The sequence below is a fragment of the Macrobrachium nipponense genome, chromosome 4 (genome assembly GCF_015104395.2).
Source record: "Macrobrachium nipponense isolate FS-2020 chromosome 4, ASM1510439v2, whole genome shotgun sequence".
NCBI classification, from domain to species: Eukaryota; Metazoa; Arthropoda; class Malacostraca; order Decapoda; family Palaemonidae; genus Macrobrachium; species Macrobrachium nipponense.
This window is the reverse complement of record NC_061100.1, coordinates 87,424,261-87,447,643: the sequence shown is the minus strand read 5'-3', so window position 1 is coordinate 87,447,643 and position 23,383 is coordinate 87,424,261. Positions and strand designations below refer to the sequence as shown.

At 42.8% G+C, this 23,383-nt stretch overlaps 1 protein-coding gene across 1 annotated transcript in view; it reads left to right on the top strand.

Annotated features, from left to right (window-relative positions):
* LOC135211432 (GPI ethanolamine phosphate transferase 2-like) overlaps positions 1–23,383 on the top strand; it is a 468,113-nt gene that overhangs the window by 281,365 nt on the left and 163,365 nt on the right. Inside the window, exon 8 of the mRNA XM_064244742.1 lies at positions 9,216–9,436. Within this exon, the coding sequence (XP_064100812.1) occupies positions 9,216–9,436 (221 nt within the window). The remainder of the gene's footprint in view (positions 1–9,215; positions 9,437–23,383) is intronic.

Here is a 23,383-nt window from a genome sequence, read left to right as displayed (position 1 = left end):
TATCCGACAGACGAGAGATCATTTGCTCCATGCTACTCTTTAGGGACCCAACCAGGTCGCCCACCTGTTGCAACAGGCCAGCATTGGAGTCAAGGCCGGAGCTGCTGCGCGGAGGGGTGGAGGGGTGGCTCTGAATCGGAACCAAGGGTAGGGAACTGGTGACTCTGCCGGGGTGCGAGATCTCTCTCTGGAGGATTTACTCCTCGAGGACTTAGAGCCGGAGCTAGAAGTTTTAGACTTGTCTGCTCCGGGATTCGCAGCCGGAGACTTACGTGAGGAGGATGACGCCGAAGTCGACTTCTTAGACGACGACGACGTCTTAGACAAGGATTTCACTGCTTGACCCTTGACCTTAGGTCTAACGGAAGCGTCAGGAGGAGTATATAATTCATCACCTGTAAACCCTTGGAAGGATGGAGAGGTTGCAGGAGTAGAAGAAACAGTCACACCCAAGGGTGACCCTTGGGTGTCCACCCTACTTACTCGACCAACAGGTCGTCTACACCTACCATAGGTTCTACATTAATATCTAAAGTCGCGACGTCTGTGGAGATATCCTGGTCTTGATCAGTTAATGAGGCAGCCAGCCTGTTGTTGGATGAAGGCGATAGTAGGGGCCGCCTCTACTGGGTTCGACGTATCCTGTCGCCTTGCCTCCGGGGAAGATTAACAGCGCCAACCGCTTCTCCAAGATGTAAGGCATACCCTTGGCGGCGGCTTCTTCCAAAACCGCCGACCAGGTGGCCCCCGCAGGGTTTGCAGTGCGGTATCCTTCACTGCCGGCGCCATGGAAGAGAGGGCGTAGGTTAGATTTAAGAATCACTTAAACTAAAACTTAAATATAACTTAAACTTAGATGCCTTAAGTTAAAGTGGATGATGCAAAAACTTAAGCACTAAAACAGAAGCGGAGCAGCTACCGGAGATGGAATACTCACCCCTTCTAAAGCTGGCTCACCAGATCGTAACATATGGTACAACGTCTCATGGTACCAGACCTGGATGTCCCCGTGCAGAGTCGCGCATGGAGCATGGGACCGGCAAACTTCGTGTCCACATGGGTCCTGAAGTGTGGCGGCGCATCCCGGATGCTCACAGTTGGTGGCCTGTAAGTGGAAGACACATGAGTATCTTAAAGAATAAACACCTTACAGGCTAAAGGACAGAAGAACTCCGTTGCATGCCGGAGCTCGGAAAAAAGTTTTAGCATAACCCCCCCCTGCCCCCTGCCCCGCCTGAATAGGCTATAATCCCCGGAGAATCCGGTAAAAACATGTAGGGGGGGAAGAGGGGGGAAGAGTTTAAGGTACTTTAAAGATAACTTATAGTTAATCTAAAAACTCTTAAACCTAAAACTCAAACGAACCGGAGCAAGTCCAGTGCGTAGCGGAGTGTAGTAACTCAGCAATACGGTACGGTTAGCAGGGACCCACTGTATGTTCCGGTCCACCCTACTGGGTGGACAAACAACTTCCCGCTGGATGCCAGGACTCCGATCATGAAAGGAGACCTAGCAAGGTCGGGAAGAGCGAGGAGACATACAGGCTCGAGCGAACCGCGGAGCGACAAGGAAGCAACGGATGGGGGGGAAAGGCCAGTACCCCCCATCACATCGCCCACCGGGCCGGACCGAGAAGCCGGAGAGGTCGCGTCCAGTCTGGGTCTGTCCCCGTCTCCCTGGCCCCTCCGCCTGGGGGGAGAAGAGAGGGGGGATCTGTGTATGAGGGAGCGGCGTGGGCAGGGACTGCCCCACTCGGGACTCTATGGAAGGAGCGAGGCGTGGGCAGACTGCCCCACCCCCCTCCCCCGACTTATGGAAGAGGGGAGGAGGGGGGCGGGGACTGGGGCAGGGTCGGCTGTCTCGTGATCGCGTAGTGACCACGAGACGGTAAGGCTAAAATAAGACAACTAAACCTAGGACCAACCAACTGATCAGAGAGATGCTATCGGGAAGCAACTGAACTGAAAAGCGGTAGCATAGAGACCCACTGGGCCAAAACCGACTGATCAGAGAGATGCTATAGGGAGGGAAGCAACCGAACTGATGATCGGTAGCATAGGCTCAAGGAGGCCAGGACCTAGGCTAAGCCAGACGCCCAACTAACCTAACCATAACAAAATACATGGTAATAAAATAAAATAAAAGAAAGAAAACAATAAAGTAGGAGAAAAAATCCAGGAGTGTACGACTAACCCGAAGGAAAGTCTACCACTCAAAGCTAGTCAGAGGCCGATACTAAGAGCCGGGACTAGGGTCTGGAAAGAAGAAAGCCTACATAGGTAAAGACATGCATGCATGACAAACCTGAGTAGACAGTACCCTAAGTAAACGGATAATAAAAACTATAGAGCGTATAGAGAATGGGATGTTCTAGGTATGGGAGACCGAGAACGAACCCACCACGCGGCAGAACCATGCTGCCATGCTTCGACCCCGAGTACGTATTTATACCTAAAAAACGGCAAATACTGACCGAGGGCCGGAAAAAACCAACTAACCATAAATACTGAGTACTTAACTTAGCTGCTGCAATAGCTGCACGCTCCATCATAGATAAATCCAACGAAAGGGCACAAAAAACACAGAGAGAAAAATATCACGTCTGCTCGTGAGGTGCTAACTGAAAAGGATGGCCACTAGAGGCGCAGCAGTCGGCAGCATGGGATGGAGTAGTAGTAGTACGAGCTGCTCACTCTGTGGGTCGGCTCTCCTCATGGAGGGTTTTTGTTGTGGGAGATTTCTATTGGTATTTGGCTCGTGGTAGTGGTCTCACTCGCCTAGTGTTCATACCGACACCCTCTTGGAGGGTGAGCGAGTCAGTTATACTGACCTTTTTCTTTATTTTATTTATTCTCTGGTATGTGTTAGTACATTTACCCTAGAAATAATAGATTAAAGGATATTTCGCGCAGCGACACGAGCTGAGCCCAGAAAATGCATTTTTATTGCATTTTCCATAAAAAAACTCCGAATATTGACTACATATTTTGCATTTTTGGAGTCATATTTCTTCCGTCAGATTGGCGTCATAAGTGGCATAACCCTGGAACATGTGTCGTAACCCTGGAAATAATTTGTGATGAATATGTATAATCAAAAAGTGTCGTAACCTTGGAACATCGTAAGCTGAACCAGTCGTCAGCTGGGGATTGCCTGTAGTTGCTTCAGGATAGCACTCACTTCAGTAGTATAGTCTGAAGACTTTTCTGAGATGATTTCTCATGTATCCTGTAAAAAGAGAGTACATATCTAAGTTGATCCACAGATTGTGAATGCTTCTTTCTTCCAGAAACCAGAAGCACTCACTTCAGCATGACGCCAGCTTGTCTACGAGCGCTCAATGGGGCCAGCATTGTCGCCTTGACCACATTTAGTGTGGGTAAATGGCTAAACGTCAGTGTTGCTAATGCAATTACATCCGCATAGTTTACCTTCATAATGGTCAGAGTTGACTATGAGTAGGAGATGGATATTCATTTTGACTTGACAAATTTTGATACATCTTTAAATTTTTATTTAAAGATTAAATTTTTAAAAATTGTATTCTATTTGACCATGTTATCAGATGAACAACCACAAGACTGCAACATTTGCATCATCTTCCACCTGGCGCTAGCTTGTGCTCTAAGCGACAAGGCACTAAAAGCACCCGTGAGCCCAAAGCGTCCATAAGCACCAGAGCGTCCATCAGTGCTCATAGTCGCCAAAGTGCTCATGAGCATCCAGGACCATCCATAAATGCACAGGACTGACCATATGTGCCCAGGAGTGCCCAAAAGCATCCATCAATGCCCATGGTCAGCATCTAATGTGCCTAAATTGAAGATCATACAAGAAGAAAGCAACTGAAGACTCCTTTTTTTCTGAATTAATATAATGCTGAAGTGAAAAAACTTAAAGACTGTTATAAAATATAAAAGAACCGTATTTTGAAAACTTCAAGAACCTGCCAAAGGTATATTTATCTGTGTGGAGGGTTGTACATGAACCAAACAAAGTTAACAGTCAGCACAAATCTTATTTTCTCTCCTACTACTAGCCATATAATGTTATCCACTTGCTTCCATGCCTGGCTCCCTCGCGTTCTTCACATGCCATTGCCAGTTTATGTTGTAGTTAGCAATGTTAATCCTGTGGTATTGAAGTGTTGTGCAGTGGAGGAGTTGGCTATATGTTCCTCAGTTCTCGTAGATGAAAGGTCCCTGTCAGACTCCTCTGCTCCTGGGAGGAGGCAAACTGGAAGTCCAAGGGAGGTTGGGAGGTTAGGCTTTCAAGAAGTTGACATCCAAACCTCCTCCAAAAAGAGTGAAGTTGTTTTCCCTTTGCAGCGGTAGGAGCCAGCATCCATGTGAGGAATAGATCATGTCTCCTGGAACCAGATGTTCCTTGCTTGTTCCCTTGTTTTCCTCTTATCGATCCCCCTACTCGGAAGACACCCTTATAAGTAACCTCTGAGTTCGACTAGGACGTACTAGTGAGATCCAGCCTCTTCCTTAGTTTTTCAGGCACAATATGCCCCTTACTTCTTTTCTGCATCTTCCTACTGGAGGTATAATCGTCCTCTGCATTTCACTCTCCTTAGAAGTGAAACCAGAACTCCTAGCTCTCCTGGCATCCAACTTGCCTAGAGCCAGCTAAAGGTCTGGCTCCCAGAATTAGGGCTTTACAGCACCTCGGACTTATAGCTTATCTGATACCCAGTTCGCCGGGTAACAGCTGCTGTTTGACATAAGCTACTGTCTGACCCAGTTATAGAGCCATGACCCTTGAGATTGTTTGGCGTCCAGCTCACCTAGTGCACTATTCATTTAGTGCCAGTTGCAGCCTGACGCCATCTCTTGCACTGAGTGCCCACCAGTCCCGAGCTCATGGCTCATCTGGCGCACAGCACTTCTGGCACCAGCTACAACCTGATACCAGATCGTTCTCTGAGCATTCAAATACTCTCCAGCTCTGTGGGAGAGTAGGGAGGTCCCTGTCCATTTGGAGTTTCCAGAAAAACATCCTTTGCATATAGTGGTATGGCAAGATCCATTTCATCCACTGACAAGAATGTATTACACTTATGGACTTTTACCTTGAGGCACACTCAGAATTTAGAGAGCAGTTTGCCTTCATATAAGTAAAGGTAAGGAAATCAGAGCAACCTCTGCCCCTTTAGCTTACTTGTATTTTATCCCTTGTAAGTCCATTCTGCCTTCAAACTACTGGGAATGTAATTGGTCTTCGTTTCTCTCTAATTTTATGGAAGTTGAAATTGTATTCAGACCTTTTCTAGTGACTGGCATGGTATAGAGGAAGGAAGCATAGGATTTTCTTAGCTTGTAATAAGGTGTTGAGTTTTGCAGAGCCAGAGGGTGCAGTGCACCTGAAGCACCCACCACTTTCAGTGGATGGGTTTTGGTTTTATTTTAGTGTAGGTGACAATTTTGTATTGTTGTTTTATTTTGGTGCTGTGCCCATGGCAAGGTCGGGCACCTATCATGCTTTGCTAGCCATCGAAGTTCTTTTCGCTGCAAAGTTCCCACTGAGTGGGAGGCGACTCTTGGCGGCTGTACCGCCACGTCATGACAGGTTAAGATGAGCACCAACCAGAGGCAGTATCCCAGTAGCTCTCTTATCTGATAAGGAAACAACAATTATTGTATTCAATGCTAACAGAATTTCTATTTCAATTTATTAAATAATATTTTGAAGTTGTATACTATGTCCATGTCTCCCACCTCCTTCAATGTAGGAATCAACTATGTAATTACTGGGTAAGTTACTAAATTAAAAATGACTTTTCCGGGAGTTCCGTTCCCAGAGGTGTGCCAATAAGTGAAAACTGCCATTAAGGGAAACTCAGTAAGCATCCTTATGGTGCCGATAACCGTAACTTGTCCTGTTATAGCACCACAAATCACTGATTTTATGGCGCTAGACAAGCGCCATAAAACCGGATCGCCGATAACCGAGTCCGCCAATAACTGGGGACTGCCTGTAATTACATGATTAGAGCCCTCCCCTCCTTCCTCCCCCTCCTCCCCTCTGATGGACATAAGGCATGAAAAACTGAGCTTGCTGCTCACATTCGTTCCTATTCTCCTGCTAGTGGGCAGGACTGGTCACCTAAACAATAGCTTGAAGTGTCATCCCCAAAATTTTGAATTCAAGCTGCTGTATGAGTGGAACTTATAGCTATGTAATTACTGGGTAAGTATACTTAAAACTGTTTTATTATAAAAATGTCATGTTGGTTCTAACCATTTAATGTATCCTAGCATTTTTTGGTTTTCACTTAAACTTGTATACATTGCTTTGAAGGTTGTAAGTCAATAGTGATCTTTCTTTTAATGACATCTCTGTATCTTCTTGCCAAGGAGGTCATACTTAACCCTTAAATGCCCAAGCGGTAAAATAAAAATTGTCTCCCGTGTGCCGGAGGTGTTTCGGAGTGAGAGTGGAAGTGGAAAAAATATGTTTTTCAAAAAATCAGCGCGCTTAGTTTTCAAGATTAAGAGTTCATTTTTGGCTCCTTTTGTTGTCAGTGCCTGAAGTTTAGTATGCAACCATCAGAAATGAAAAAAATTATCATTATCATATATAAATAATGCGATATATGATAGCGCAAAAACGAAATTTCATATATAATTGTATTCAAATCGCGCTATGCGCAAAACGGTTAAAGGTAACAAGTTACTTTTTTTTCGTTGTAATGTACACTAAATTGCAATAATTTTGGTATATAACACATTGTAAAACGATAAAAGCAACACAGAGAAAATATTATCACAAAATAATGCATGAATTCGTAACGCGCAGACGTAAACAAATATTTTTTTCAAAAATTCACCATAAATCTAAATATTGTCCTAGAAACTTCCAATTTCTTTCAAAATGAAGACAAATGATTGAATATTACTATACTGTAAGAGTATTAGCTTACAATTGCAGTTTTCGACCATATCTGATGAGTTAAAGTTGACCGAATGTCGAATTTTTTTATATATATTTTTTTATATGCAATTATTTCGGAAATTAGAAAAGCTACAACCTTCAAATATTTTTTGTTTTATTCTACATGAAATTGCGCACATTTTCATATATAAAACTCTATGAAATGTCTAATATGAAACGGAGCAAATATTCCGAGAATGGTACGTACGCATTTCGGAGATTTGTGGCGGAGAATCCGCGCACGGAGGGAAGGAAAGTTTTTTTTTTAATTCACCATAAATCTAAATATTGTGCTAGAGACTTCGAATTAGTTTCAAGATGAAGATAAATGACTGAATATTACTAGACTGTAAGAGTTTTAGCCTACAATTGCGTTTTTCGACCATTTCGGTAGAGTCAAAGTTGACCGAACATAGTTTTTTTTCTATTTATCGTGATTTATATGCAAATATTTCAAAAATGAGAAAAGCTACAACCTTCAATTATTTTTAGTTGTATTCTAAATGAAATTGCGCATATTTTCATTTATAAAACTTTATGTAACGGCTAATTTAAAATGGTGCAAACATTACCACAATCGCACGTATGATTTTTTCGGAAGAGTTACCGCGCGGACGTAAAGAAAATGTTATTTTTTTCATAAATTCACCATAAATCGAAATATTGTGCTTGAGACTTCCAATTTTTTGCAAAATGAAGGTAAATGATTGAATATTACTAAAATATCAGAGTTTTAGCTTACAATTGTGTTTTTCGACCATTTTGGTAGAGTCAAATTTGACCGAAGGTTGAAATTTTGGCACTTATCGTTATTTATATGAAAATATTTCAAAACTGATAAAAGCTACAATCATGAGTATTTTTTTGTTGTATTCTACATAAAAATGCACACATTTTCATATATAATACTCCATGTAACGGCTAATTTAAAATGGTACAAAAATTATGTCAAAGTGACAAAATAATTTCCGAGATGTGTCACAGATACTTTTTAGTGCGGCAAAAAAGAAATTCACGCTTGCGCGCCTGCGTAACGATTGTAAACAAAACAACACCTTGATCTGTGAACTCCCAGCATCCTCCAAGGCGCGTGATTCAAGAGTTGTCGGCTGGTAGGCCAAAAAGTATTTTTCCGCGAATTTTTAAAAAACTTTTGTATGTCAACTTAAAATACGTCCAGTCGGCACCCGAGAGACAAAAAATGTCGACGTAAATTACGTCCAGTCGGCGTTTAAGGGTTAAGACACTTATTTTTGTATCATATGATGTTAACTGTAGTTATTGAAGTTGAATGGCATCATAAGCCCATTTTGTGTTATCAGTAATTGCTTATTTGGCTAGTAAGTCCTAAGTCTGGGTCATTTGTATAGATAGTAAAAAGCATAGGACCAAGTATTGAATCCTGAGGCATACCACCTGTGACATTTTGCCTATAAGTGGATGTCTCATTGATGAAAACTCTTTTGATTTGTGTCAAGTACCCAGTCTTCTTTCTAATCTACTTATCTGTGTTACCTTGAATTCTTACTCTTCCCATTAATCTTTTATGCGAAACCTTGTCAGATGTCTTCTGAAATTACAGACGGAATATATTTATTGCTTTGCTTTTATCATAAGTACTAAACATGTCGTGGAAGAAGTCTAAAAGGTTGGTTAAGCATGATCTACTAGGAAATCCATGTTGACTTTGTAGAATTAGCCTGTTGCTTTTGAATCACATTATCTTGTCTGATGGTAATTTCAAATATCTTCCCAGAAACTGAAGTTAGGTTGATAGGCTTGTAGTTCCTTGGGCCATCCCTAGAAGCCTTCTTGAATAGTGTGCACCATTGTAGAAATAATTTGTTCTAGTCTATATGGAATTGGGGATGAAATAAAAAAAATAGCAAACATATATATTATATATAAAGTTTATCCAAAGTTAAATAAAGCCTAACATGAGTTTTACTGATCTTATTATATATCTAAATTTAGTAGGACTTTGATAATACTTTGTTACTCTATTGTATACATGAAAGGTAAATTATTTGAATTATATGAAAAAGATAGCACTTTATTTGGCTTAGTTACGTCTACCAACTTTTTAATATTTTTTATCAGTATGGAGATGCATGGGCAATCAGTACACATGCAGTTTGTTTTTAAGTAACTGCTTCTTTTTTGTTTTTTCTTGGCAAAAGTAGGGTGTATGTATAAATAATGAGTAGTCTTAATTTTTGTATTTTGAATGGGTTAATTTGAAAACAGAATTGGCAATTGGAATTATACTTTTACAGATAATGCTGATTTACTTTTTGAAGAAGCAACAAAACTTCACAAAGAAGTATTAGAAAAATTGAATAAGGATCCTCCAGATGAGGACTATAAAGAATCAGAGGCAAAGAGAGTGCTGAAGTTTTATCAAGAGTGTGAACAAATGGCTTCAGACGCTTTAACTTCAAAATTGCAGAGTTACGATCTTCCTACAATTTTTTCTTCTACAATTATTGTTATTATGGTAAGTATGGCAAATTATTTATAAAGAATATAGAATTGTTTCATACAAGACCATCAACCACATGCCACCCAAATTTTTCAGTCTTCAGGGTTCCCAAACTTTCAGTCCTTTTTCTTCTAGACAGAAGAAGAGCAATTATACACAGATCACCTGGATTCACTTGAAGGAACCATCCATATATTCCATTGTTTGTAGTACTGTAATTGGTTTTTTGCTCAGTAAACTTGACATCTTCCAGCCAATTAAAATCACCAGTTTTTTGTTTTCTATCTTTTTCATTACTAATTCACTTCAATATTCAACCTTTTCACTTTTCAGTGTGAATTAGTGTAAATTGCAGTGGTATTAACTGTTTGCATGTATTTTTTGTACCAGTTCTTGCTAGAAGTGTCAATCATTTATTATTTGCTCATTATTCACTGTGAATTGTTTATTTTGGAGGTTTGTATAATTCTGGCTTTTCATAGTGTTTTCATTTTATTAAGTTTTGTGGCAGCTTAAATTTTGAAATGCCAAGTAGCGCTTCTATTGTATTAGTGTAGGTAACTAACCCCACCCACTTTCGGGGAAGAATAGTTCCAACACAGCTAAAGAGCTCAGTTCATTTGTACCCTTTGTCATGAGAGGGGAGGAGGGAGGGCTCTGATTTTCTAATTACTTGCTAAGTATATATAAAACTTTATTTTACTAATATAACAAATAGGTTTTGATGTAGGAAAAACTTATTTTTAAGATTTAGTGAAAACAATTAGGTTAAAAAGACTGTGGAACAAGAAAATTTTATTGTGACCAGCAGAAACGAATTGAGCTCTTCAGCTGTGTTCATGCTATTCTTCCCCAAAATTGGGCAGGGTTAGTTACCTACAATAAAACAGTAGAAGTACTACTGCAAATTTCAAAATTTAAGCTGTGTGATAGTTAGAAACTAATATCTATGTAATTACTTGGTAAGTTACTTATATAAAAAGGAAGGTTTTGTTGCTCTACATTTCTTTGTTTGTTGTGTTTGAAGTAGTACATATTTGGTTTTCTACCACTTAGTTTTATTTGATTTGTTGTTGGTTATTGGTTATATACTATATATTTTTGTTTATTGCTGCTTCTGAACTTTTATCCCTAGTATTTCCTTCATTTGGAAATTCTAAAATGATTCTTCATTATTTTTGTGTACGTACAGTAATCCAATATTGATTTTTTATTGCCAGTTATGTCTGCATTACTTCCCATAAATATCATTTATGTTTTTCTTCGTTAGTGGTGCAGTTGATATTTTATTTTCCTTTTTGTATCTGTTATATTCAGTATTTTTATGTAATACTGATTAGTTTAACTCAGCCCCATCAGATTATACATTTTGTCAGTAGATTCTTATACACAACTGAAAAAGAATTCCCATTAACTTTGCTGGGTATGTCTCAGTGTAGCTTTCCTTGGAGCAGTTGTAGTAGACAATACACTTTTGTTGTGTCTCTCGGGCAAACTGCACTTTGCTGTCTCTGCTTCTATATTTATTTTGCATATTTGTCATAATTTTTGGTTTTGTTCATATTTCTGCAGGGATTTCAATATTTATCCTGTGTTAATGATTTGTGTAATATTTTCCAAGATTCCTTAAATGTTGATATATATTTTTCTTTGGCAAATGTAGTGTTGTATGTGCCTTATTATTGCCATTCTGGCCCTTGTAAGTAGGTATTTCATAGTAATTTGGTAAATATTATATTCTGTTTTACTTGAACTGATATTCTTTTGTTGTGGGATATAAAGTGCGATGTCAAGGCTATAGTTAACCCTTAAACGCCGAAGCGGTATTTCAAAAATTGTCTCCCATGTGCCAGCAGCGTTCGAGACTGAGCACCGAAGCGGAAAAAATGTTTTTTTCAAAACACTGCATGCTTAGTTTTCAAGATTAAGAGTTCATTTTTGGCTCCTTTTTTTGTCATTGCCTGAAGTTTAGTATGCAACCATCAGAAATGAAAAAAAAAATCATTATCACATATAAATATTGGGATATATGACAGCGCGAAAAAAAATTTTCATATATAATTATATACAAATCGCGCTGTGAGCAAAACGGTGAAAGCTAACGAGTTAATTTTTTTTCGTTGTATTGTACGCTAAATTGTTATCATTTTGGTATATAACACATTGTAAAACGATCAAGGCAACACAGAGAAAAAATCACAAAATGATGCATGAATTCATAACGGGCAGACGTAAAAAAAAAGCCGTTTTCAAAAATTCACCATAAATCAAAATATTGTGCTAGAGACTTCCTGTTTGTTGCAAAATGAAGGTAATTGATTGAATATTACTAGACTGTAAGTGTTGTAGCTTACAATTGCAGTTTTCGACCATTTCAGTCAAGTTAAAGTTGACTGAAGGATGAATTTTTTCTATTTATCGTTATTTATATGAAAATATTTCAAAACAGATAAAAGCTATAACCATAGGTTGTTTTTTGTTGTATTCTACATTAAATTGCACACATTTTCATATATGAAACTTTATGTAATGGCTAATTTAAAATGGTGCAAACATTACGACAATCGGACAAAAAAATGTCTGATTTTTTCGGAAGAGTTACCGCACGGATGTAAGGAAAAAGTTTATTTCATAAATTCACCATGAATCGAAATATTGTGTTAGAGACTTCCAATTTGTTGCAAAATAAAGGTAAATGATTGAATATTACTAGAATGTAATAGTTTTAGCTTACAATTGCGTTTTTCGACAATTTCGTTCGAGTCAAAGTTGACCGAAGGTTGAAATTTTAGCACTTATCGTTATTTATATAAAAATATTTCAAAACTGATAAAAGCTACAACCATAGGTTGTTTATTGTTGTATTCTAAATGAAATTGCACACATTTTTATATATAACTTCATGTAACGGCTAATTTAAAATAGTGCAAACATTACGACAATCGGACAAAAAAATTTCTTGATTTTTTTCGGAAGAGTTACCTCACGGATGTAGGGAAAATGTTTTTCTGGGCTCAGCTCGTGTCGCTGCGCGAAATATCCTTTAATCTATTATTTCTAGGGTAAATGTACTAACACATACCAGAGAATAAATAAATAAAGAAAAAGGTCAGTACAACTGACTCGCTCACCCTCCAAGAGGGTGTCGGTATGAACACTATGGCGAGTGAGACCACTACCACGAGCCGCTTGCCAATAGAAATCTCCCACTACAAAATCCCCACAAGAGGGGAGCCGACCCACATAGTGGGCAGCAACTACTACTACTCCATCCCATGCTGCCGACTGCTGCGCCTCTGGTGGACCTCCTTTTCAGTTAGCGCACACTGTATACACGTGCCCTTTTTTGCTCTGTGTTTTTGTGCCCTTATTTTTGGATTTACTTATCATGGAGCGTGCAGCCATCGCAGCAGCTAAGTTAAGTACTCAATATTTATTGCTATTTGGTTTTTTCCGTCCTTGAGCCAGTATTTGCCGTTTTTTAGGTATAAATACGAACTCTAGGTCGGAAGCATGGCAGCATGGTTCTGCCTCGTGGCGGGTTCGTTCTTGGTCTTCCATACCCAGAACCTTCCCTTACTTTAGTACGCTCTATTCTTAGTCATCCTATTTGTTTTAGGGTACAGTCTACGCGGTTTATGTCATGCATGCATGACTTTTTACCTTACGTAGGCTCCTTCTATCCAGACCCTAGCCACGGCTCTTAGTATCGGCCCCGGCTAGCTTTGAGTGGTAGACTTTCTTTTGGGTTAGTCGTACACTCCTGGATTGTTTCTCCTACTATTTTGTTTTCTTTCTTTCATGTTTTATTTAATTTATGATGTTTTTGTTAGTGTAGGCGTCTGGCTTCATCTAGCCTAGGTTATGGCCCATAGGGCCCATGCGCTACCGCTCTTCAGTTCGGTTGCTTCCTTATAGCTTCTCTCTGATCAGCCGGTTTGTGTATTCTAGGCCTTATCGTTTCATTGTTTCGTTGTTACCGGCCCCGTGGTCACTACGTGATCACGGAGCAGCCAGACGCCTGTCCAGTCATCTTCCCTCCTCCCGCTCTTCCATATAGGGCCGGGGGGAGGGTTGGTCTGCCCACGCTCGCTCCGCATACCCGACCTGCCTGCCTCCCTCTCCCCCCAGGCGGAGGGAGTAGAGGGACGGGACAGACCCAGACTGGAACTCGTCCTCTCCAGCTTCTCGGTCCGGCCGGATGGCTAGGGGGGGGGACTGGCCTTTCCCCCCTCCGTCGCTTCTCCGTCGCTCCGTTGCTAGCGCAAGTCGTGTGCCCTCTCGCCCTCCCTTTCCCACCTTACTGGGGCTCCTTTTCTACCGGAGGCTCCGGCATCCAAGTGGAAAGGTGCTAGTCCACCCCGCAGGGTGGACTGAGCATAACAGTTGGTCTCTACTAACCCCTCCGTCGCGCTGAAGTCGCGACACGCTCCGCCACGCACTGGACTTAGTCCGGTACGTTCGATTTTTATAGGTTTAAGAATCAGTTATGTTAAACTAGTAAGTTTATCTTAAGCTACCTTAAACCATCCCCCTCCCTTGTCTGCCTCACCGGATCTCCGGGGTTATAGGGCCTATTTCAGGCGTTATTGGAGGGGTTATGCCCAAATTTTTTCCGAGCTCCGGCATGCAGCGGAGTTCTTCTGTCTTTAGCCTGTAAGTGATAGCCTTTAAGATGCTCATGTGTCTTTTCACTTACGACCACCAACTGTGAGCATCCGGGATGCGCCGCCACGCTTCAAGACCCTGTGGACATGAAGTTTGCCGGTCCCATGCTCCATGCGCGACTCCGCACGGGGACCTCCAGGTCTGGTATCACGAGACATGCACCATCTGTTATGATCTGGTGAGCCAGCTCTTAGACGGGGTAAGTATTTCCAACTCCGTTAGCCAGTCCCTACTTCGTTATAGTTCTTAAGTTTTAAAAAATTCAATCTTTCTTAAACTTAAGATAAAAATACAGGGGATTTCGCATCCCCATAATAATTTTAAGTTAAGCTTTTAATTTAGTTTTAGTTTTAAGTTTAATCTTAAAAACTAATAAATACCCTCTCTTCCAGGCTCCGGCTGTGAAGGACACCGCACTGGGCAACCCTGCGGGGGGGTCCTGGGTCGGCGGTTTTGGGAAGAACGCCGCCAAGGGTATGCCCTACATTCTCGAGAAGAGGTTGGCGGTCCTGATCTTCCCGGAGGCAAGTCAACGGGCTACGTCGACCCAGCAGAGGCGGCCCCGACTATTGCGTTCATTCAACAACAGCTCGCTGGCCCTCGTTGACGGATCCAGGCCAGGACATCTCCTCGGAAGTCGCGACATTGGATCTTAATATTGAACCCATGGTAGGTGTAGACGACCTGTTGGTCGAGGTGAGTACGTTGGACGCCCAAGGGATGCCCTTGGGTGCCACTGGATCTTCTACCCCTGCAACCTCTCCATCCTTCCAAGGCTTTACAGGTACAGAACTGTATACTTCTCCTGATGCTTCCGTTAGACCTAAGGTCAAAGGACAAGCAGTAAAAACCTTGACTAAGACGTCGTCGTCGTCTAAAAAGACGGCGTCGGCGTCATCATCATCTCGTAAGTCTCCGGCTAAAAACCCCGGAGCAGAGAGGTCTAAAAGCTTCCTTTGGGGTCCGGCTCCAAATCCTCTAGGAGTAGATCCTCCAGGGAGAGATCACACACTCCAGCGGAGTCAACCGTTCCACTACCTTTGGTTCCGGTTCAGAGCCACCCGTCCACCTCCGCAGCAGCTCCGGCTTTGGATCCCAACGCTGGCCTGTTGCAACAAGTGGGCGATCTGGTGGGGTCTCTGAAAACCAGTTTGGAACAGATGTTCTCCCGGTTGTCTGATAGGATCAGCTCCCAGGACAACATTATAGCCGGACTGAGCCAAGCTCCGCTAGCTTCTCCCCCACCTTTCAGCACAGGGGGAGCGCAATTGCCTCCGTATGACTCTCTACCTCCGTTCAGTATGAACCAATCCTCCTTTTGGAGAGTAGCGTCATACGCCCCCTTCCAGGAGGACGGGCTTATTTCTATCCGGAATGTGGAATCGGAGGATTGAGGACTCGAGTTCTACCCGGAAGACTTCAGCCTCCGTTCATCGGCTACGCCAGGCTCACCGCCATCTGCCATGAATCGAGACGATAAGGTACCGAAAGAGACAGTCCTCTATTCACGAGACCAGGACTCAGAGAGAATGGCTCAGGTGTCAGAGGACATGGACTGTTCGAACACGAGAATACAGCCATTTAAGAGTCCTTTCACAATCTTTACAATGGAAGAGAGTACCCCGCTCCCTTTCTTGACAAAGATTGCTACGGTTACCATTCCAGCAGCCAGAAGGGGGATTCGTTGCCTCAGCTGAAAGAAGCGGACCCGACGTCTTCTTTACTTCCCTCAGCCGGTGAGTTGTGGGAAGATCTGCCCAACACTTTTTCTGCGGGCAAACTCAAACCAGACTGTGCTCATGGAGCAGTTTGGTGAGAAGCTGCTAGACTTCCGGATAGCCTCATTCAGGCAGAATTTGAGCCAAGTCTAGGCTGGACCAGTCTATCAATACCATGGCCATGACCGAGGTGGCTACCATTTCCTATGGTTCTGAGCCACTTTTTAAGCTTCTCACCAAGTCCTCTGACTCAAACGGTGCAGTCTGATATGTTCGAGTTCGCTACGGCTAGAACAAACTGTAGGAAACATGTCCTCCAAGAAGCAACGATTCGGCATGAACCGAATAAGTTGCTTGCATCGAACATCTGGGGAGCAGACCTCTTCCCAGATGCGATGGTGAAGGAGGTCCAAGCAGAGGGCTACAAGGCTTGACCCAACCAAGCCTTAAAAGATCGTTGGGGTCTTACTGCCAAGAGACGCCAAGATCAAGTGGTCAGAGGTAAGGCTCAGAAGAAACCCAGACGTTTCCAGCCTTACCAAAAGAAACAGCCACGCTTTACCCAGCCGGTTCCAGCTGTCCCGTTGGTGCAAGCAGCCAACCTTCTACTCCAAGGCTCAATCGCAGCCAATCTATGTCATTTCACCCACCCCCAGCCTCAACCCTCCACCTCTTACGCTCTCTCCCCAGCCTTCAATCAAGTCTTCGAGGGCCAGGCTTCCCAGAAGTATGACCGCTCGGGTAAGGGAGGCAGAGGTAAGCGATCCTTTCGTCAGAGAGGATCGGGAGGGTCCTTTAATAGAGGAAAGCATTTCAGGGGAGGCCGCGGAGGCTACCAACACCAATGAGGACTTTCAGGTAGGAGGGAGGCTGTTTCACTTCCGCCACCGGTGGAATTTCAGCAAGTGGGCGCAAACGCATTTGCATGTCAAAAGGCCTGGGTTTGGAGTTGGTAGCGAACCCGCCCCCCCCATCCAGACCTTTCCCCGCCAACTTCCATCCAAAGAATTGACGGAGTATGCGGAGGACCTCCTTCAGAAAGGAGCCTATAGCGAGAGTCAACAGGTTAAAGTTTCAAGGGCGCTTGTTCAGCGTTCCAAAGAAAGGCTCACAAAAAAGAAGGGTAATCTTAGACTTGTCCCGCTTAAACTTAGCCATTCGCTGCGACAAGTTCAAGATGCTCACGATCTCGCAGGTACGGACCTTACTTCCCCTGTGGGGGCCGTCACCACCTCTATCGATCTTACAGACGCTTACTATCATATCCCTATTGCAAGGCACTTCCGTCCGTATCTGGGCTTCAAGATAGGAGATCAGGCATTCTCCTTCAAGGTAGTTCCTTTTGGGCTCAACGTAGCACCCAGGGTGTTCACGAAGTTGGCGGAAGTGGTAGTTCAACAACTAAGATCGCAGGGGGTTATGGTAGTAGCGTATCTCGACGATTGGTTAATCTGGGCTCCAACAGTCGAGGAATGCCACAAAGCAACACTGAAAGTCATTCAGTTCCTGGAATATCTAGGCTTCAAGATAAACAGGAACAAGTCAAGACTCACTCCAGAGTCAAACTTTCAGTGGCTGGGCATTCAATGGAATCTATCCTCCCATACTCTGTCGATTCCATCAGCCAAGAGGAAAGAAATAGCGAAGTCAGTAAAGCAATTTCTGAGTCACAAACTTGCGTCAAGAAGAACCCAGGAAAGGATCCTGGGTTTCACTCCCAGTTTGCATCAGTGACAAACATCTTGATGAAAGCCAAACTGAAAGACCTAACCAGAATCTGGCGCTCACGAGCAAATGTCAGGTCCAGGGACAAATTATCCTCAGTCCCTCAGATTCTACGGAATCGACTACGCCGTGGGCAAAAAGTCAAGAACTTATCAATATCAGTGCCCCTTCAGTTTCCTCCTCCGGGGATTACCATCCACACAGACGCTTCGTTAAGCGGTTGGGGAGGATATTCTCAGTTCAAGAAAGTTCAAGGAACTTGGTCACCTCAGTTCCGTCAGTTCCACATAAACGTACTGGGAAGCAATGGCAGTGTTCTTGACTCTAAAAAGGTTACGTCCGCCGAAGTACTCCCACATAAAGCTAGTCTTAGACAGCGCAGTTGGTAGACTTCTATTGTAATAAACCAGGGGAGGGCTCCAAAGTGCAACGTCATCTAATCATGTCATGGTAGCCATCATCTCCCTGGAGGACAAGTTCAGTTGGCACCTCTCCTCCACCCATATAGCTGGAGTGAGAAACGTCATAGCAGATGCTCTATCCCGATCAGTACCTCTAGAGTCGGAATGGTCACTGGACAGCAGTTCGTTCCAATGGATTCTTCAGAGAGTTCCAGGCCTACAAGTGGATCTCTTCGCATCCCAAGCGAACCACAAACTTCCATGTTATGTGGCCCCCCAACCTGGACCCTCTGGCCTATGCCACGGACGCCCTGGCCCTAGACTGGAACAACTGGGAGAAGATTTATGTCTTCCCTCCAGTGAATCTTCTTCGATGAAAGGTACTGAACAAAACTCAGGACATTCAAGGGTCAAGTAGCTCTAGTAGCCCCAGACTGGCCGAAGAGCAATTAGGTACCCTCTAATTCTGGAACTGGGTCTTCGTCCTCTTCGAATTCCCAGTCCCAGGCTCTCCCAGTCAGTGCAAACGAAGACTGTGTTCGCTTCCTCAGGAATTCTCAAAACCCTAACTTTATGGATTTCATGAAGTTTGCAGCGAAAAGAGATGCGAATATTGACCCTCAAAATATTCTCTTCTTGGAATCTGATAAAAGGGATTCAACTTTGAGACAGTATGACGCGGCTGTCAAAAGTTAGCACCTTCCTGAGAGAATCAGATATTAGAATCATGACCAATCAATTCAGCTATATCCTTTTTCAGATCTTTATTTGAAAAAGGCTTTAGCAGCTACACCATTACGACAAACAAGTCAGCCGTTGAAAAAGATTTTTCAATTTGGTTTCAACATAGACTTGACAGACTCCTACTTCTCGTCTATTCCCAAGGCTTGTGCTAGACTTAGACCTTCTGTAAGGCCTACGTCAGTATCATGGTTCTTAAATGATGTTCTAAAGCTGGCTTCAGAAACTGATAATGACACATGTTCATTTATAATGCTCTTAAGCAAAAACTCTATTTGTTATTAAGCTTGGCCTCAGGAGCTAGAATTTCAGAACTGTCGGCATTATCCAGAGATCCGGATCATATTCAATTTCTCCCACAGGGGAAGTGCTACTTTCTCCGGAACGTAGTTTTATAGCAAAGAATGAAGATCCTTTGGTGAGAGGTGGGAACCATGGAAGGTTGTACCCCTTCCACAAGATATATCTCTTTGCCCAGTATCGACCTTACGAGCCTTTCTGTCCAGGGACCTCCTCATCCTCATCGGGTCCTCTCTCTTTAAGAGAAAAAGGTGGTACTTTATCTATTAAAGGCATCAGGCAGCAGATCCTGTACTTTATTAAGCAAGCCAATCCTGACTCTTTCCCAAAAGCACATGATGTCAGGGCAGTAGCCACCTCAATTAACTATTTCCAACATATGAATTTCGATGAGTTGAAGAAATATACTGGATGGAAATCGCGACAGTATTTAAGCGTCATTACTTAAAGTCCTTGGAAGCTCTGAAATTTTCAGCAGTTGCGGCGGGTAACATAGTTTCCCCCGACTCTGCTTAATCTTTAGTAGAAGATCCAGTCCTCCTTTCTACCTGTCTCACCACCCAACAGTTTGTCTATGCCTGTCAGGTTCATCTACGTTTACCTTGGGTCTTAGCTGCTCTTATGGTGATATGGTGGGTGTCCCTTATTTTTTTGCTAGGGGCACTCACAATCGATTGTATGTATTGATTTTATTTGATGTGATCCAGCCCCTTATTTTTATGCTAGGGGATACATCTTATTTACAATGGTTACGGGTTTTGTATATTAAGTCATATACATTCCCTTCATTTATTATCATTGAAGTTTGTTCTGTTCAAGTTATTGTTATAATTGCTTTTCAGTTTTTTGTACATATCATACACAGATACTGCTTTAACATATATTCCATGTAAGCCCTGTACATATGTAAAATTAAGTTAATTTTAAGAACTATTATTAGCATTAAGTTTTAATTTAAGTAATATTTCTAATTTTGTATCATTGTTGTTATATATATATTTATTAGAACATTATATTCCTTCTTTTTATGTTATCTTTATTTGAGACCCCTTTTTGTTTATTTGAAATTTCTTTAACAATCTTGTGCTATTTCTCTGGTACGATTTCACGCAGCGACACGAGCTGAGGCCCAGAAAAGGGATTTTGACGTAAGGAAAAATCTATTTCTGGGCGATTGGCTCGTGTCGCCAGCGAAATCCCGCCCTACCCATCCCATCGCTCAAGATTGTCTGCTAACTTCAGGATGGCCACCAGAGGCGCAGCAGTCGGCAGCATGGGATGGAGTAGTAGTAGTTGCTGCCCACTCTGTGGGTCGGCTCCCCTCTTGTGGGGATTTTGTAGTGGGAGATTTCTATTGGCAAGCGGCTCGTGGTAGTGGTCTCACTCGCCATAGTGTTCATACCGACACCCTCTTGGAGGGTGAGCGAGTCAGTTGTACTGACCTTTTTCTTTATTTATTTATTCTCTGGTAGTGTTAGTACATTTACCCTAGAAATAATAGATTAAAGGATATTTCGCTGGCGACACGAGCCAATCGCCCCAGGAAAAATAGATTTTTCCTTACGTCAAAATCCCTTTTTTTTTTTTCATAAATTCACCATAAATCGAAATATTGTCCTAGAGACTTCCAATTTGTTGCAAAATAAAGGTAAATGATTAAATATTACTAGAATGTAAGATTTTTAGCTTACAATTGTGTTTTTTGACCATTTCGGTTGAGTTAAAATTGACCGAAGGTTGATATTTTGGCCCTTATCATTATTTATATAGAAATATTTCAAAACTGATAAAAGCTACAACCATGGGTTGTTTTTAGTTGTATTCTACATAAAATTCCACACATTTCCATATATAAAACTTTATGTAATGGCTAATTTAAAATGGTGCAAACATTACGACAATCGGACGAAAAAATTTATGATTTTTCGTTAGAGTTACCGCTCGTACGTAAGGAAAAAGTTTATTTCATAAATTCACCATAAATCGAAATATGTTGCTAGAGACTTCCAATTTGTTGCAAAATAAAGATAAATGATTGAATATTACTAGAATATAAGAGTTTTAGCTTAGAATTGCATTTTTTTACCATTTTGGTAGAGTCAAAGTTGACTGAAGGTTGAAATTTTGGCACTTATCGTTATTTATATGAAAATATTTCAAAACTGATAAAAGCTACAACCATGAGTTTTGTTGTTGTTGTATTCTACATGAAATTGCGCACATTTCATATATAATACTCCATGTAACGGCTAATATAAAATGGAGCCAAAATTATGTCAATGTGACGAAATAATTTCTGAGATGTGTCGCTGATACTTTTCTGGGCTCAGCTCGTGTCGGCCTATGAAAGATCCTTAATATCATTCTTTCTAGGTAAAATTAGGCTAAAATTACCAGAGAAAAACAAAATTAAGAAAATGTCAGTAAAACTGACTCGCTCACTCTTAAAAAGAAGTGTCGGTATGATAATAGGGGCGAGTGTGGAACACTACCACGAGACAAACACCAATTAGAACTTCCTATCAGAATCCCCCCAAGAGAGAGCTGATACCAACGGGCGATGCCGTCTCTACTACTACTACTAGAGGACGCCACGGACAGCAGCGCCCCTAGCGGACATCCTTAAATTTTAGCGCTACGTACAAGACGCATTTTTTCCTTGTGTGTGCTTTCTCAGGATTTATCCTTATTTTCTACGATGGAACGCTCTGCAATTGCTACGGCTAAGTTAAGGTAAACTCATAAAGTAATATTTTTTTACCACATTTTTATCTTCCGGGTACCAGTATTTTCCTTTTTATAGGTCATATACGGTTCCCGTTGGTCTCGTGGCGGCCATGCTGCCTCGTAAGAATTCCCGGTCCTCCATACTGGGACTTCTTATACTTATGGGCTTACTTTATCACGTTCATTGTTTTACATCGAGTTTTAGCTAGTTTAGCCCTCCTACCATTCTCTTAGCTTGGTATTTAGGGCTATTATTTTTATTCCGGCCCAGCATCCCGGCTCTTGCTCTACATCGGCTATCGCTGGCTCCGAGTAGGCTTCTGTTTCTTGGAACAGTCTGCCTTCTCCTGGGCTTCTTTCTCTTTTACTAAAAGTGTCTCTTCCATCTTTTCGATGTATATATTCATTTTATTTAGGGTGTTAGGCTAGCCTAGGTGCTTGTTCCTTGTATTGGTACAGCTTGGTTCACGTGGCCCTTTCACGGTTGTGTTGCTCGCGGCCTAGGCCACTTGCGGTCACGTGTTCCATCGCACCTTACCCTGCCCCTGCCCTCCCTTTCTGGTATAGGGAGGAGCTGGGGGACCCCTTGGTTGTCATGACAACCTCAGTCGCCTTCTCTCACTCCTACTCGGAGGTGGCCAGGGGTTCCTCCCAGCGGGGGGTATAGGGCGACCACTCATGAGGTACAGGGTCTCCATGCGGGTAGCCGGGTGAGACGGGGAGGAGTAGGCCATCCCCTCTCTCTCGCTCCCGCCGTGCTTTGCCGAGACCTCCCTCCCCTCCCCCCTCCCCAGTTGCTCACCCCCCCCCCTTGCTATACGAAAGGAGCCTTCGTCGCAGCCGTGGCACCTTTGGTTTATAGGTTACTGGCTCCGCTAGCGGGCGGGCGGGCACTACTAGTGGTCGGTTGCTTGCCTACTATATCCTTATCTCTCTCCCCCGCTACGGAAGGGAGCTTACTCCTTACCTACGCACTTCTAGTAGACGGGCGGAGAGAGGTTTGTTTTGTTATTATTATTATTTTAAGGATATACCCTAATTGTACAATGTTTGACAATGAATTGTGTAATATTATTATTATTATTATTATTATCTACCATCCCCACTATTTTCCGTCGTGGTTTCCATTACCACCACTCCTGTGTTTCCTTTCGTCTCCGCCATCAGCGGAGCCATAGCCTAGGATGCCAACCTGGTTACCACACGTATTTTGGCGGGGCTCTGGTTTAATCTAACTTTATCGCTCCGGCACCAGCGGAGCATCTGTTAGACTGTAAGTGTTTACTTGGTACTCATGTACTTTTCCACTTACAGGCTACCAACTGCCAGGTCCCAGCCGTAAAGCGACGCTGTTCGACCCCTGTGGACATGATGAGTGTAGGTCTCACGCCCCCTGTGCCACGTCCTACAACGAGACGATCGTTTTGGCACCCTGAAGCCTGCGCCATCTGCTACGACCTGGTCGGTCAGCTGGGGGATGGGGTAAGTCCGTTATAGGCTTACTTTTTCATTTTACTAACAACTTTTAGTCATAAGTTTGTTAACCCTGTTCCACCATTGGCAGCTAATTTCGCCTTTCTTTCAGGCTACCGGTGTGAGGGAAGTCGCCCTCGCCACCCTGAAAGCGTGGGTGGGCGGCTTCGGGAAGAACGCCGCCAAAGGCCAGCCCTACATTCTAGATA